This window comes from Sceloporus occidentalis, unplaced genomic scaffold (genome assembly GCF_023333645.1).
Source record: "Sceloporus occidentalis isolate IW3139 unplaced genomic scaffold, rSceOcc1.0.p SCAF_27, whole genome shotgun sequence".
NCBI lineage: Eukaryota > Metazoa > Chordata > Lepidosauria > Squamata > Phrynosomatidae > Sceloporus > Sceloporus occidentalis.
In genome coordinates, this window is record NW_028317007.1 from 9,583,929 (window position 1) to 9,602,065 (window position 18,137).

The 18,137-nt window shown below is 36.9% G+C and overlaps 1 protein-coding gene across 1 annotated transcript in view; it reads left to right on the forward strand.

Moving 5' to 3' along the window:
• The window catches only part of LOC149299916 (citramalyl-CoA lyase, mitochondrial-like), a 121,309-nt gene that overhangs the window by 62,299 nt on the left and 40,873 nt on the right, over positions 1–18,137 (forward strand). Inside the window, exon 4 of the mRNA XM_089485863.1 lies at positions 1,651–1,846. Coding sequence (XP_089341989.1) covers positions 1,651–1,846 — 196 coding nt within the window. The remainder of the gene's footprint in view (positions 1–1,650; positions 1,847–18,137) is intronic.

The window sequence follows — 18,137 nt, forward strand, 5'->3', positions numbered from 1 at the left end:
CAAATCAAAACTTATATATATATATATATATATATATATATATAATACACTGAGTTTTGTGAAACAAACTTACATTCATCACCAATGACCAAACCATACGGTGAGAACTGTATAACATATAGCATTCTATGGTAGTGAGCTAACAAATGCTGTTTAAGTGATATTAACAGGTTTCATTCAATAAATGCTGCTAGTTTTTTATAGTTCTGACAGATGGCAGCTTCTACATTTCAGAACACCAGGGAAGGGCATCAGTGGTATCTCCCCGGGAAATGGAAATGATCAATAACACTTAAAATCAGTAGCTGCAGCTCTGCATACATACACTAAAAAAAACCCACAAAATTACCGTGGCATTTGATTGCTACTGCAGTATAATTAAAAAGCATGTTTTACACAAATTGTCTGTAAAAATGTCTGAACAAAGGTATAGCTTTGAATGAATCAATCAGTCCTTTCGGTTCCTAGCAAGTCAACAGCGACAACTTTAACTTCTGAATTCATATTTTCATTATATACATTTTACATTTTGAACCTTAAAGTACGGTAATTAGTATTATAAGCCAAAGATATAATATCATTTATACAAATAGAGTTCACAAAATGGAGTCAGCTCTAGATGTATGACCATGAGAATATGCCCGTTCACCTTGACATTAGTGTAAAAAAAACCCTAAGCATTGTGTACCGTACACATTTTTTTGGTAATTGTTATTTTAATTCTTGGAATTCCTGGTCATATTACATACTTGTTTGTCATGTATATGTGATGCTGTTACCCCTTGAGCTTCCATTGTTTGAAGATTTTGAGCTAACATATTAGGAGCTTTTTTAATGTGTGTGTGTGTGTGTTTGGATCTAAAGGTATGCAGGATCAATCATATTGTGGTTTTTAGAGTGTGTTCTTTGAGTGGAAAAAAGTTGAAGCCTCTGTGCGCTCTGCGCAAAGAGTCTCTCTGTTGGCCCCTTCCTCCATCATTTGCTTACTGGCCTGTTTGGCAAGCTAGTATGAGACCTCCTCACCATACGTATGCTGCAGATCATGATCTGATAATTAATCTTAGGGTTATAACAACATGTGACACAATATGTAATGTAAGGACTACTTTACTGAGAGTGTGGTAGAAAAGTGAACAGGGGATGGATCCGCCTTTGTGTTGCTCTGAATTTAAAGAATTAGGACAAACAGCATGGCAAGTTTAAGACTTTCCACTAGACAAATAAGGCATGTACCTAGAATGGCATGTTTTTAGGGTGCATAAAATAACAGCAACCCTAATTATGTAGAACTGAATTCTGTCCATTTTCCATTTCTATATACAAGCCCTCCTACATCAAATCCACTTACAGAAGCAGAGAGAGAGGCACATGAGAAAGCGGTGGGCAGCACAAGACAACAGACGGTCTGCAACCAACTGTTTACCTTGTAGCCCTAATGACCCTGAACTTGACCCAGGTTTATAATAAGTTTACATCAAATTAAGAGTCCTTTATCTGCAACCAACTCTAATAGTTACTGCTTTTATCACCGTACAAGTGACAACAGGAATTAGCACTCTGGAAGCAGAGGACCACCATAATGCACAATCAATGTAAAGATACACGATATTGTGAAATTAACATGGGGTGGTTTTTTTGTATGTTTTCCAGAAAGACATCTTCGTTGTTGAATGTCGTCTCAAGAATTCCCTCCATTACTCATAATAGGACTGCTCACCAGTACGTTCCTCGTAGAGCTGTACTGTATATACCTGGGAATGATGAAAGAAAGATAAAAAAAATTCCTAGCCTTGGCGTTGACTGTGCTGTGTTGGACTGTGAAGATGGTGTAGCCATCAATAAAAAGGTAATTTATTTATAATTGATATATATTTTTTCTCAAAACATACCGTATTGGCTCGGATATAGGCCGCCCCCGTATATAGGCCGCACCCTAAAAGTTTGGTGCTTTTTTAACCCCTTCGAGACAAAGGCTGATTTTACTTTTTGTACCCTTTGTGACAATGGCCTTTTTAACATTTCTGCGCTGCTTGTGTTTAGCTGTAATTTTCTTCTTTCCCGTTTACTGAACCCACACACATTAGATATTGTTTTTTTCAGGACAAGAAGGGCTTTCTTTAGATGACATTGTTTTGATTGTATCATATTATTTACTATTAAAAAAATTATAAAATATGGTGAAAAATTTAGAAAAAAATGACTGTTTCTAACTTTTAGTTGAAAAATCTTTTACTCATCTATATAAGGTAATGAAAAAACCTGCTAAATAGATTCTACTATTTGTCCTGAGTTTAGAAATACCCAATGTTTTTATGTTTTTTTGCTTTTTTCTACCCATTATGGGGCAATAAGTACAGGTAGCGTTTTGCTATTTCAAAGCCATTTTTTCCAAATCTGGTAATTCTTCCCCCCATGTGCCATTTCGGGTATCTTTGAACCCGGCCAATGCAATTTACCCCATCAAGTCATATATTTTTGAAAACTAGACAGCCCAGGGTATTCCAAATGCTAGTATTTTAACTCTTTCCATGCACCATATCTACCACCAGTCTTTGTCAAACTTTATGGTAGTCATTTTTTTGCATTTGTTTTGTCATACACATTTTACTTCAGGTATGAATTAAAATGTTCTAGTTTATGTCACTATCACAAAACACCCCAATATGTGTTCAGCAACATCTCCTGAGCGCAGCGATACCCCACATGAATGATTTTGCCTGGCTGTTTGGGGGCAAAAGGGCCACATTTGGGGCATGCGCATTTTTCAATGTTGAACTTTGGCATTTGGGGATCCACTGCCCATGCCCTATTTGGTACATCTTTGAGCCGGGCCATTTCAGTGTGCCCAATAAACCCATATATTTTTGAAAACTAGACACCCCAGGGTATTTCAAATGCTAGTATTTTAACTCTTTCCATGCACCATATCTACCACCAGTCTTTGTCAAACTTTGTGGTAGTCATTTTTTTGCATTTGGTTTTCCACACACATTTTAATTCAGGTATGAATTAAAATGTTCTCGTATATGTCACTATCACAAAACACCCCAATATGTGTTCAGCAACATCTCCTGAGTACAGCGATACCTCACATGAATGATTTTGCCTGGCTGTTTTGGGGCAAAAGGGCCACATTTGGGGCATGCGCTTTTTTCAATGTTGAACTTTGGCATTTGGGATCCACTGCCCATGCCCTATTTGGTACATCTTTGAGCCGGGCCATTTCAGTGTGCCCAACAAAACCATATATTTTTCAAAACTAGACACCACAGGGTATTTTAAATGCTGGTATTTTAACTCTTTGCATGCACATATTTTACCACCAGCATTTTTTCAAAGTTTGCAGTAATATTTTTGTGTGTGTATTTTTCCCACACACACCTACTTTATGTATGAATTTACAGCTCCTGGTATATGCCGCTGTCACACGACACCCCATAATGTGTTCAGCAACATCTCCTGAGTGCAGTGATACCCCACATGCATGGGTGTGTCATTTTTTGGGGGAACTAAAAGGCCACATTTGGTACGTGTGCATTTTTCTAATTGGAAATTAGATGTGTGGCCATCCTCCCCCCCGTGTTAATTGGGACGTTGTTGAACCTGGCCCATTCAATTTACCCCATCAAATCATACATTTTTTAAAAGTAGACACCCCACGGGCATTTAATATGCCAGTATTTTAACTCTTTCCATGCGAGAATTGTTTTAAGCTAATATGCTAATTTTAGGACTTGCTCACAAAAATATATTTTTTATATATATATATTTTTTTTTTTTATTTTTTTTTAAAAAAAATTTAACATTTTTTTTCAACTTGGAGGTTCCCCTGTCACAGCCCATCAAAAGGTTAGTGTTTGGTGTCGCTGGATGCCTCCTGATCGAGGCATTCCAGCGACACCATTTAAGTTTAGGAGGCGATCGTCGATCGCCTCCTAAACGCTTTTAAAACGGGCGTCCGCCGCCATACAAAGTATGGCGGATGTTGACGCCCCGTGGAGGGGCCAGAGATGGCCCCTTCGTGCCGATCGCGGCGTTGCTGAATGCCTCGAGGTCGAGGCATTCAGCAACGCTTTTTGGGTGCAGAAAGCGATAGTAGATCGCTTTCTGCACCCGTTTAAAGACGTGCCGGTCCTGGCACGTCAATTGTCGTAAAGCACATGCTTTTCCGTGCCGTGCCAGGACCGGCAATTGTCATTAAGGGGTTAAAGAAAAAGATTTTTCTTTAAACCCCCCGTGGAAAGTGCTGGCAGGGGAGGCTGTCTGAGCGTATCGGAGAGTAGGATGCAGGTCCCCTGCACCACTGCGGGGGATCTGTATCCTAACCCCGCTGCCTGCCCGGCAGCAGCTAAACCCCGAATATAGGCCGCACCCCCACTTTAAAGACTTAAAGTGGGGGAAAAAAGTGCGGCCTATATTCGAGCCAATACGGTATTAATGTTTCCAGCACATAATACTTTGTTTCAGAGGGAACACTTTGGAAGGTTAATGACTATGTTAGTGGGGAAAACCCCCTAAACATAGGCACTTTCATAGAAAGCTGTGAACTACTGTGGTCGTAAAAAAAATTTTCTGCTTCTTCAGGTATGTTCAGTGGGCTAGCTCATAGACTAAATATATATCATCCACAAGCATTCTAGTACTTTGTTTTTTTAGCAATATGTAAAGTATTTTAATTAAATATGACTGCATTTTAAAAGTTAAACCCACTTTTTGTTGTTCACATTATTCAAGTGTTCTTTAATTTGTATAGTATTACTTGTTATGACTATTACATTTACAATGCTATTTTTGTGAAGCAAAATATGAAATATTGAAATTGAATTTATTACATTTGAAAATTGTACAGTAAACTAATTTTCTTCAAACATTCCTTAATTTTGAAGAAACAGAGTATTACATGTTATAATAATTAAATTTAGAGTGATTCTGGGAAATTATCTGACTGCGCGATTAGTGCGTTACACTTAAATAGAATAATACATTTTGATGCAGTTGCTTTAATTTGGTAACAACTGTTATTTCTTATTTAGTGCTCACCTTATATACATTAAAAAAATAAAAACACTATTCCCTGTGCACGCTAACAGTAAGTGAAGACGTTAAGTGGTGTAAATTCCCACCTGTGGTTTTTTTACTGCAGTAGACATTGTACAAAACAATATACAAATAATATGCATTTCTTCACAGTAACCACCAACAGGTGCATTCACAAGGGCCTAATCTATTGTACAAGATAAAAAACATGTTTGTGTGGGTCAACTCTATGCACAAAAGTAATTGTTTCTGATATCCTCTGACATTATAGGATGTTTTGTAGGGTTATAATGTTCATTAACACACTTGTGTCATCAGCATGTGCAGATTAGTCTGCATGAAGAGCTGTGCCTATAACCAGAACAAAGGCATCTTTAGGACAGGTTTCAATATAATATACAAAACCAAAGAAATTACTATAGTCTAAAACTTGACTTGCATTCATTACTAGAAAAAATAACCCAAATTGCCTGCTCTTATGTTGGAAGAAAATTGGAAACTTAAACAGTGTATAAGTCTTCAATAGTAATAATCATACTAATGCTAAATCCTGCATTTTTTCTAAATTTGGGTTTACCTTATACAGTGGGAAGAAGAAGTTATTTAACCCCTTTGGAATTATCTGGTTTTCTGCATTAATTCTCCATAAAATGTGATCTCATCTATATCTAAGTCCCAAGTATACACAAACACAAGGTGCTGAAGCTAATAACACACAAACAATTATAATCTTTCATGTCTTTATTGCACACTTCCATTAAACATTCACAGTGCTAATGGAAAAAGTAAATGGATTTTATAAAATACATTTTGGATTTAATAACTAGTCAAACCTTCTTTGGCAGCTATAACCTCAGGATCAGACCTGCACAATGTTTAGGAGGGTTTTTGGACCATTCTTCCTTACAGAACTACCTAAGCTCAGCCACGTTCCTAGCATGTCTGGTGCGAGCAGCATCTCTAATGGGTTAAGGTCTGGGCTCTGAATAAGCCCCTCCAAAAGGCAGATTTTCTTTTTTTTTCAAAACACATTGATGTAGATTTACTTCGATGTTTAGGTTCATTGTCCTGCTGCATTTCACAATGTCTGCTGAGCTCCAGCTAACGGACAGCCACTGGCTATTACAAAAAAACAAAAACTGTCTGCGCTTCTCACCCTTTTTGTATACACTTTACAGCCAATACACTGTGTTAGCAGAATGCTTACACCTGTTTGATAGGCCTAATTTTACACATTTGTATTATTTGAGCCTGGGACTAGCTTAGCGCACCGACATTTTTCTTTTCTCTGTTAGCCACTGGGCATTATCCTGTATGATAACTTGATAAACTTGGGAATTCATTGTCTTTTCGATGGTGGCTTGCTGTACAGGCCTTAAGGCAGCAAAGCAGCCCTAAATCATGATGCTCCCTCCACCATACTTCATCATTGGGATGATGCTTTCATGTGGGTATGCTGCGCCCTTTTTACACTATATGCTGCTTGTTTTCCCCGAACAGTTGAACCTCATCAGTCCACAAAATATTTTCTCAGTGGAGTTGTGGAGTGTGGAGGTGCTCTTTGTGAAACTCCAGGTGAACAAGGGATGATAAATTGGAAAGCAGAGGCTTCCTCTGTGGTGATCTGCCATGGACTCTATGCCTGTTCAATGTTTTCCATATGGTAGACTCATGAACAGAGATGTTAACCAGTTCCAATGATTCTTGTAAACCTTTACCTGTTACTCTAGGGTTCTTTTTTTACCTCACTGAGTATTCTGCGTTGTGCTTTTGGAGTAATCTTGACTGGGCATCCACTTCTAGGGAGAGTAGCCAAAGTACTAAATCATATACATTTATAAACAGCTTGTCTGAAAATGTAAACGCTTTGACTTTGTAACCCTTTTCAGCTTTGTGCAAATCTACACTTCTGAAATTGTTTTTGTGAAGGATGGTTCACATCAGCAGATGTTTCTTGAGAATAGAAAAATCTAAATGTTTAAGTGTTTTTTTTTTTATGTTAAAGTAGCTCTAAAACACACCTCCAATCCTTAAAGCAGTGAAAGTTGATTGTATGTGTTCATTATTGTAAGTTAGATGAAGATCATATCATAATTTAAGACAAATTTATTCATTAATGCTGGTAATTGACAAGGCTTTAATTAATGCCTGGTTCAGTGTTTCCCTCTCTTACAAGGCCTATGTAGATATCAGGCCCATCAAGTTCAGCTTTACCATATTAAGACATTAGGTTTCCAGAGTGTTCCATAGCCCTGCGTTGCCTGGGTCACCTGGATCTAAGCCCCCTCTAGCAGTTTAAGGAGAAGAACCAGAAGGGTAAAGTCCAGAAAAGCATGGATCTATGAGCTGCCTGTACTGACCCCCCAGCTCACTAATTGATAGAATGTCTCAGGATGTAACATCATACCATTGTGCATCCCATCACTGAACAAGAAAGACTGTGCACCCTTAATAACATTCCTTCAACACTTGACCAACTCCATCACTCTACCCAGTTATCTGCTAGTGACCGTGTTAAGCGATGGCCTAGAAGTTGTTATATTTCTGTGCAAATCATTTTTTACAGAATTGAAGCTAAATATATAGGACTTTCATTTTTTTTTGCTAATCATTCACGGATAGATGGGCAATAAAATCACAAATAGCACTTATCCTATCCATCTGGCTCCTAAAGGTGTTAATAAAGGTTGATTTAAAAATAATAAATAATCCCCTTTACACACCTGGGGCTTCCGTTTCTGCTTATGTCACATTGAGTTAGAATCTGTCTAGTGACAGCATCGTGTTATGTTTTTGGCATAATTCCAGCATTTACTTTAGGCGCATGATGTTACACGCTTTAAATAAGTGGAAGTAATGTGTATACTGACACACTGTCACCCTAGCAATCATAGATAAAACATTTCTTTTTGTTATCATACCATATATACATGATTGCGATAATGTTTGCTGCCAAATATAATAATGGTGGCATAATTGATTTTTAAAAATATATATATTTTAAAAGCATTTATTTATTGCTTTATCTGTAATCATGTTTTATTTTGTCTCTTACTGACATTTAAGTACTGATTAATAATATGATCTTGTTTCCTTGGGGTTTATTTGCATGTGAAGTTTTCCAACAGAACAGTTTATCACTGTGGAAAAGGGATTATAGCAACAGAGAAAAGAGAGTAAGGAAAAACTATAGCCATCAGTCTCCTTAATTTAGTGGTAATGGCAAGCTTTTTAAATTGGGATTAATACATGCAAACAAGGTTTAATCTGTTTAAACTTTCTGCTTAATCTTCCTCAAATGTAAACAACGTTTGTTATGCCTTAGAGACAGAAAATGATTGGACTCCAGAGACCCTACTTATCCTGTTCAACATTTTCCTGCTATGACTTCAAAGTGAAATTTATATATTTATTGAGGGTGTTAAGTGTAGCTAGACAGAATTTGTTTCTCGGCTGCTTAGTTAAAACCAACAGGGATTAAATTAGAGTTTATAGCTGTTAGTCTGAATGTGTTTTCTCATTGCCAAATAATATTTTTAGATCATTGAAATCTTAATCCTATTACAACGTTGATGGATAAAATTACATTACACCACATATGTTTTTATGGATTAACCAGAAATATAGAGTTTGACGGCAGATAAGAACCAATTTTCAGGCCATAAAGACTCAAATCTTAATCTGTCCTTAGTCTTGTCCTATATTCAAGGTAGCTATATCGCTACCCCATGCATGTTGAAATTCCCTCACTGTATTCATTTCTACCGATTCAGCTGTTTTTCCCGCCACTCTCTCAGTGGGAAGTTTTACTTTACTGATAGAGTGGTGGATAAATGTAATGACACGTTTACTCCATTATAACTGCATGGAACTGCCAGGACAGGGCTGTCTTTATACAGTGTAAACGAGAGTCCTACCCTGGGCCTCACAGTGAACCTGCTTACTGCTATCCCCCCCCCCCCCGCACTCTTGTGGTCTCTGTGTCGGTAAGTGAAGCAGCGCCCTTAAATATGGTGCCATATCTCAGCACCTCATTTCTCTGGAAGGGGCAAGTGGGGTCTGTTCTCCCTCAAGCTCGTGGTCTCTGCAGGCCTCAAACAAAGAAAAGGAATCCCAGCACTCCAAACAGCTTCCAATCTTTAGGATACTTTATTAAGAGAAAGCAAAAAAAGCAATGTTTTGGCCAAACAGGGCCTTTGTCAAAGACCTGAGGGCAGCCTTGTGCCAGGCTTAAATAAAATACAGATATACCCTGAATCTGAAGCAGCTGTACTGTGACTTCCAGCACATAAATAGATACCCGAGGGATGTATGATTCACAATTATGAAAAACCGAGGCTTTAATGAGACATATCATTCCTGGTCAAGCTGCTGTCATCTACTGGAACAATCATTCATCGTTTCAAAAGATGTTCTTAACACACCGACGCCTAAGAGAAAAAAAAACCTATGTTTTCTCATAGGTTTTTTCAAGGAAAGAAATGCTTGTTTGGAACAAATGATGTGTCCTTTTGTGGAATGTAAACTGTCCCATCATTAAACTGTGACTGTTTGTGCTTTCCTAAAGAGCTTGTAAGTACTGTGAATTATTGCCTTATTTAAATTGTTGCCACATTCAGAATGTGTGAATGGTATGGTGGATTCGCTGCAGAAACTGACAGCTTAAATAGGCATCTCAAGATGCATTGTCTTTTTTTTCCACAAATGTTAGTGACATCCCTATACAAATTCCAACATCAAAGGAGAACTGTCACAATAATGAAATTAAAAAAATAAAACACAAATATATACATACCCTATGCAAGATTATAAAACAACCCCCCAAACTTCTGATTTTAAGAGAAAAGTAAAACAGAAAACGCCTGAATATAAGACTCTATTGGAGAGAGAAAAAAAATGTAAAACTACTGTTTTTGCCGCACACTTGTATTCACATTTACACTCATGTATATTTACACTGTATCACTCACTCATACTAACATTTATGTTAGCAAAGGATGTACAGGAGTAGGGGTAATAAAGTGTTTTGTTTTTTTAAGGACCGTTAGGGCTTTCTTTTGAGGCCATCCCTTTGTTTATGCTTTAAAATGCAATAAAGGGGAAAATGTATATATATGTATGTGTGTATGTATATATATATATATATATATATATATATATATATATATATATATATTGATTTGTTAGCTTTATTTTCGGATTACTTTATATTCAGGTAAACAGTATCTCTCCTCTCTCTTCCTGACACGAGATCAAAGTGTGCCATTAAGAAAGAGTTGAAGGTTCACAGAACGTTGAATTGTCATTTATTACATGTGATCACTGTGATGGATTTTAACAGTGATCACTAGACTTGTGCATTCAAATTAATACAGATTTTCATTTTAACAATTTAATTTGCCAATTTCATTGAAAACGAGGACGGGGCACCCAAAAAGATAAATGAAAACAAGGTAGAGAGCTCCTAATTTTTCGTTTCTTGTGCATTTTGTTGCTCTCTCACTCTCTCTAACACTCTCACTCTCTCACAATGTCTGTCAATGTTTCCCTACCTTCTCTGCCGACCTCTTCCATGTTCCTTGAGAGAGAGAGAGTGTAAGAGAGCATGACAAGCCCTAGGCTTACTTGCATGTGCAGCGGATCTGAGGTCTGAATAAAAGATGGCCTTGATTATAAGACAAGGTCTTTTTTTCAGGTAATTTTTTCTGGGGAAAAAAACAAACATTGTCTTAAAATCGAGCATATACGTATATGTGTATAATTAAATTTTCTGTAACTATGTTTAATTAACTTTGCAGTATACTTCACATAGAAGCACTTACATATTACATTGAAGATGTCTGTTTCCTACCAGCCCTGATATAAATTTGGTTAGTTAGCAAACATTATGGGTTAGCAGAGTAATAACCGGCTTAACATGGAATTAAAAAGTATACAAAAGATGATTCTGTCATCTGTAATTTTATTACACAAATTAGCATTACCATTATAACGAGTATGAAGAAAACTGGAAGCCAGAACCACGGGACATGAACCAGGAAACCAGGGCGTTGCAACCTAACACGAGTCTAAGGCCAAGCCCGGTCAAAATCAAACAGGGGCGTCACAGGCAAATTGTGGAGCAAACCGTAAAAGGATACCAATAAATCATGAACCAGGAGTCAATGGTGGAGCAGGGTCAAAATATCTGTAATTGCAATAGCAAAAAACTGGAACGTCTACACTAACCAAGGACAAATAGTAAAATGTGGATTGAGCATTTATAGGGCAACGTTTCACAGCATCAAAATTGGTTTCTTGAAATAGAATATTATAACTAAATATAACATGTCCTTTTTTTGTATTTGAAATGTTAGGAGGCATGATATCGATATCACCAAAACATTAAATATCATGCAATACAGACCACAGCATCCACAATCAGTTTCTGAAGAAGTCAGGTGATCCATTAAACTTCATACTGCTGACAGACTCAAATAAACCCAACCAAACAAGAGACTTGCAATGAAACCCAACAGCAGTTTTTTTTGTTTGTTTTCTTGTGAAGTTACTGTTTGAGTTGGCATTGACTGCTGTCTAGGGAAGTTAGTGACGTTACCTCTATCGACTGACTATTTGAACCTTTGTTGATTGTCCTGCATTTTTCCTCACAGGAATTTGGAGAATTTTAATTCTGTTTACTGTAAACTATAAAGCACTTAATACATTTGTTAGTGTACATAAAATTCTAGATATGTATATTTACATACTGGAGAGTCCTAGGTTGGGAAGTTGGAGCCATAGAAAGTATAGCACTTTTAGTGGACTTCATGGAACTGTGGAGAGGGGTAGCCAGAACTATATGCAACTCCCCCTGCATAAATGGCAGGCTGAGGGTCATCACGTCTCACACAGAAGAATCTCACTCTGTAAAATGCTCTGATGCAGCACAGCAGTGTCACATAAAGCGGTCACACTGAAATGAACTGATCCCCTGCTTGCTCTGCTCTTACATAGGCTCTCTATTACTAGTCTGCTTTTTTATTCTTTGAAAGATGCAACACCTCCTCTTAGTGCAGGGAAAATGGTGACATTCGCCTCCCCTTAGTGTAGTTAAAATGGCGGCTGTGGCACCTGAACTACGTTTCTCTCGTCCAATGTTGCATTGGTTCGTTCGTTAATCGGCGTGAAAACAAATTTACAGCAGTGGAAATGGTCTGAGTTCTGCTGTGATCTATATTTCTATTCCCTTTTGCCGTTTTCACATGATTTCTTTTAAATTTTAAGGGCCCTCGTTTACCCTGTTGTCTCCATTTTTAGATTTATATTTTGTTTAAAATTGCGAAGTGTTGCAGGATATTATTTTTAATAGTACTTTCTTCATGGTTGCTATTGTTATTTTTACAAGACATAAACCAAAAACTAGAATGCAAAAAAGCTTTGTTGGAGAATATAAGCAACCATGGCTTGTTTTTTTTAATCAAATGTTATAATTCTATGGATGTAAGATTTTGTTCTATATGCTAAAAGAGCACATATTTGACATTATGGATAGGTATCCTACCTTTTATGAAGTAAATGTCTGGGTTTACCACTCAAATAACGCATGCTAAGAATATGAAGGGACTGGCCAGTGCTTGTCATCTACTAAGTGATGGCTTGAAGCTAATACTCCCTGCAGAGATGAATGCAGATAATGTCCTGAATGTCGTATTTACCATTGGATTGTGGAATTTCACACTAACATGCTTCAAGTGTTTGTGCGGGTGACAGATTAACAATGAAAGAAAGCAAAAAATAGATACTTCGCTCCCAACGCTCCTCCTACATTTTTACACACCCCTGTCTAATTATGCCAAGATGATAGGATGCACTCTAAATGTTACTTAGAAATTTACAAATCTATATTTTTTTTACGTTAATTTCAAGTATTGTGGTGTTCTTACTTTGTGCCATTTAGCTATTTCTGTTTATCTACACAGAAATAATATTTATATCTTTTGATTTCTAACTGAAGAAATGTTGATTGACATGCATTGAAAAGCAAAAACATGTAATTTTCTCTTTGGTATAAAAAATGCACCCCATTTATTCTTTTCACATATTCTTGTGGTATTAGATATGAGTCAAGTGGGATGTGGTCAGTGTTCAAGCCACAAACAAGTCATAAATTATGTGTATCCTGGCCTAAAACCTTTTCCTTTTAGTGTAAGTTTTAATTTGGATGCCTTTGCTCAAGCTGAGCTATCCATAAACCGAGGCCTGTTTGCAGCCTTAGGGTCTGGCATTGTGAACTACTGAATAGGAAAATGTAGTCCAGCTGGAGTGTTACTATGTGGGCAAAGGTTACCTGCTTCGGAATGATGTGGGTCCCTCCATGCAAAAAGATTTGACAGCATTAGTCTAAAACATTGATCCTCAAAAAGTTGTCATACCACTCACAAACAAAAAGTTTGCAGGGCCAACCTACATCAGCACAGGCAGATAGGTGTCGTATTTATACCACCAAGGTATCTTGTTATTAGGTCGGTCTCTATCCATCCAAGCTGCCTCTTGCTTTTTATGGTAGTGCGGATCATGGGCTGACTCCTATGTGGCCTCCTTGCAACATATTGAAGGAGAGTGCCGTGACCTAATATCACAGTGTTCAATTTCAATACAATGCAAGGTAACTCGATGGGTAAGGTAACCGTGCACCCAATGAAGGCATCCTACAGTGGAAACCTGAATTCCACATTTATTACAGAAACCAATGTATTTATTTTAAAATAAATAAGCCTGGAATATAATTTAAAAAATAATTAGGCATTTTAATTATGGAATTTGGGATGCTAATATGGTATGAATGGCATCTACTATATTATATATGTAATAATATATAATAGTATTTATGAATTTCTCTTGGTATAGACTCTAAGGGAACAATGGTGAATAATTGTCCACTTGGGGGCACCCTCATCACCAGCACTCTAAGAATAGTGTGTGTCTTAATACACAATGCCACCCTAGGTACACACATACTTGTAGGCAGACAGTTTTTTTCTGTTTGGAAATGTTAGAATAATTGTATTTGGCAAAAGTCATTATTAACAAAGCAACATATATGTCTTTGTTGAACATATTTGAAAACACTTAGGAAGGAAAGGTTTATGGATGTATAAATCTTGGAATAAGGCAATCAAACATACAAATGAACATGTCTGCTCTTCTCTTTTCATCTTTAGTGTGAGTTCTTTGGATTATCCTGTTGGAGTGAGGGAAGCCATTCACTGTGTTGATGGTCAGAACAAATGATTACCCAACACAAAAGTGTTAAGAAGGATTAAATGTTTGGTTTGTCATTTTGTGATACAGCTGTAGAACACGGTAATACTATTGTCTAACCCGAATTGTTACAAGCTGAAAATAGTACAATAGATGTTTCTCTATGGACACTATTGAGGCTTTTTCATCAGAAATGCAATGAGATAAACCTTCCCTGAATAGGGTCTCTCAAGAAGTCCCACACACTGATCACCGACAGGGCCTGGAGAAGCAGTCCTTCCATTCCCAGATGCTTCTCCCCAACTGAGAATTCATACTTCTTTACCTTTTGTTTTGCCTTCTGCTATTGTTATTGATTTCCATCCTGTTTGTGCCACACTGTCTAGTTAATGAACATCTCAAATAACAGATTAACGCTAAATATGTATGTAGTATGTGAAAGATTGTTATGTAGACACATGCAATTATTGACATTTACATTTTGCTGGAAATTATTTCTTCAATAGGCGGTTGGTTGAGCTATAGAGATATTTGGGTGTTAATAGGAAATACAAAGCTGCTTCTTTTCAGTGGCCCTATCAGTCCAAAGAGACTAAATAATCTTTACTTTGATTTTCTTTTGTGATGGTTCCCTCGTGAGTTTCCCCTTTTTTATGCATTCATTGTTGAGTCCTCCTGTGAATACCGGTCTCTCGTGCTGTTGAGATAAGTGAATTGTTCTTTTGTCATTCATCTTCTCCTTTACTTCTAAAACTGACTAACATAATATGGAGCATTAACACAAAACCTAACTAAATGCCCTCATCAGGTTTTCAATCAAAAAAATATGCCTCATAGGAATGTATCACAGTCCTCTACATCCAGCTATGATAATTCTTCAGCTCGTTGAATAGCCTGAACAATTGTGCCTTTTTTCCAAATGAAAGTCACTTTGATGCTTTCATCAGCTGGATATTATACACTACAGACAATCGAGGACAATTAAATTCTAAATGACAAGTAGTTTAGCTTGGATATTTGGAATGCCAACAGAACTCTTAAGAGATTTCATAATACAACTTCATACGTATTATGCCACTTAATTGACTGTCCTACTGACTTGTAGGCTTACTTTTAAAAAAAATGTTCAAAGACTCTGTCATATCCTTATAGATGGTATTAGCTACATATTTTTGGTATGTTTTGTGACTCCAGGTGCTGTTATATATTATTATTATTATTCAAAATCTTGTTGATGATAAAAAGGTTATTTTTGTAATATTTTGTCTTCAGAACAATTGTAATAACCATTTTTTCTACATCCAATCTCTAATAACCTTTCTATAGTGATTGCAAATGTATCATGCTATTTAAGAGATTTCGTTTTTCTCTGCCCTTGTACTTTCTCTTACTAGTACTTTTAATTAATCTCCTTTTTCATGATTCCCATTTTTTTTTTTTAAACTAGTTGCACTCAACTTTCCACCATTCTCATATGAAACCAGGAAGAACAGCCATCACAAAACAATTGATTCTTTCCTTAATATCTATAATGTCAATATGACATTTTATATACATCTCACTTAAAACTGTTTAATTCGGAAGGTGTGATATTTAAACATTGTTGTCCCTTGCATATTTTGGCTTAGCATACGAATGTTCACTTAAAGATTCACCTGTAGATCGCACAGTATTGCAATATAACCCAACTTGGCTATATTTAGGCATTATATTTAGATGTTCTTTGGAGTACTAATAACCAAATAGATCATTGTTGCATTAAGATGACCAAAATCTGAAACACTTGTCTCTAAAGAGTGACCAGTGACATTTTTAAATATGAACATTCAATATATATCCCAATTTTAACAAACCTAATCTTATACAAAATGTTAGGGCAGAATCAATTCTGGTATGGCTAATTTATAACCAGGACGGTCTGCAAAAATGGTCTCACTGCAAAAGGTACAAATGGATTAGCGCTATGTATTCTTCTTAGCCAGATGAGAAATGGTAGGGAAGTTTTCAACATCTTAACATTTTCTTAAATAATGAATATGTATTATAAATACAATATGCAGAAATTAATATTTTACCCAATAAGTTTCCTTTAATAAGATGTAGCAGCATACCATCTTGGTTAATAACCAGCAGGTTGTTTATTTGAATATGTAATTCCTCAAAATCTCTCCCTTAAAGTATGTCATATTTTTCCTCTTCACGTACCCATCCTATCAAATGATAGCATATCTTGTGTACAAATAACTTGTGTGAATGTGTATTCCAGAGCCAAACTACATATTTTTGCAAAAGCTTTAAGTATGGAGGAAAGCTAACTGAACATTTGCACTGGGGACTGCCGTTAGGGTAGGTGGTCAAAAGTGGGCTTGAAAGGTCCGGCACGGGGCAAACCTACCCCATTGAGATGAGGTCTACATGCTTCACTGTTGGCAAGACTTAGTACTACTGTTAGTAATACTAAACAATAAATAATTTGGAAAAATGTTAGAATTTACAACTTCCCTAAGGAAAATTGTGTAAAATGCATGATCGGAAATGTGTAGTTTTGAACCATCTGCATGTTATGACAGCTATATGACCAAATGTTCATCCAATTTTGTGGCAACAGAGGCTCCATATTAGAAGGCGACACACCAAAGTAAAACAATGAACGCTTCATTGCTAAAAGATGATACCTGAAGTGTTTAGAACCGTCTGATCTGTGCTACTTTGGTAAACGTGAGACATGTGCATGTTGCCTCAGCACATATATACCACATATGTGTACGTTTCGATATGTATGTGTATCAGCACAGACTGTCATTTGGTATTTGTACCGCACGCATGACTACCAAAACCCTTCCCTAGTAGTTTTCCTTTACAGGAAAAATCTTTAAATGTTTTGTTCTGCAGTTGCATGTAAGGTGCAGAACATTCAAGGAACAATTTCAGTGTGTATGCAAGAAATAAAATGTTACTGCTAGCTGCTAAAATGTTCTAATTCTAAAGTACATTTAAATACACATACATATACGGTACTTTTGCAAAAGTTTTAGGCTGGTGTAAAAAATGCCGTAAAGTAAGAAATAGACATGCAAACTGCAAAGTGAGTGAACAGAAGAAAAATCTAAGGCAAATTATTTTTCTTCTGCCCTGTGCCTTCAAAAACAGCATCACTTCTCCTAGGTACACTTGCACACAGGTGTTTAAGGTACTCAGATTGTTCGAAACATCTTGTAGAAGTAACCACAGCTCTTCTGTGGATTTAGGCAGCCTCAGCTGCATCTCTCTCTTCATGTAATCCCAGACAAACTCGATGTTGAGATCAGGGCTCTGTGGGTCCATACCATCACTTGCAGGACTCCTTGTTCTTCTTTATGCTGAAGATGATTAATGTATTTGGCTGTATGTTTGGGTTATTGTCCGCTGCAGATTAAATTTGGGGCCAATCAGATGCCTGCATGATGTATTAGTATCTGCCTGTACTTCCCAGCATTGGGGGGACCATTAATGCTGAATATATGTATGTATGTATGTATGTGTGTGTGCGTGTGTGTGTGTGCGTGTGTGTGTATATATATATATATATATAGATAGATAGATAGAGAGAGAGAGAGAGAGAGAGAGACAAAAAAAAACAACAACAACAACAAACTGGATTTATCAGCCACTGGCCTTAAAGTGGCTGATAAATCCAGTTTGTTGATCAGCCACTTTAAGGCCTGTGGCTGATAAATAACATGCGTGTGCTCCCCTTGTTGGATACACATGGCTGAACACTACATGCTTTTGCAGCGTGCTGTTGAGTTTATCCCACAGGTGGTACACACTGAAGTATATCTTCAATTCAATTGTATATGTACAAAAGGATACTACAA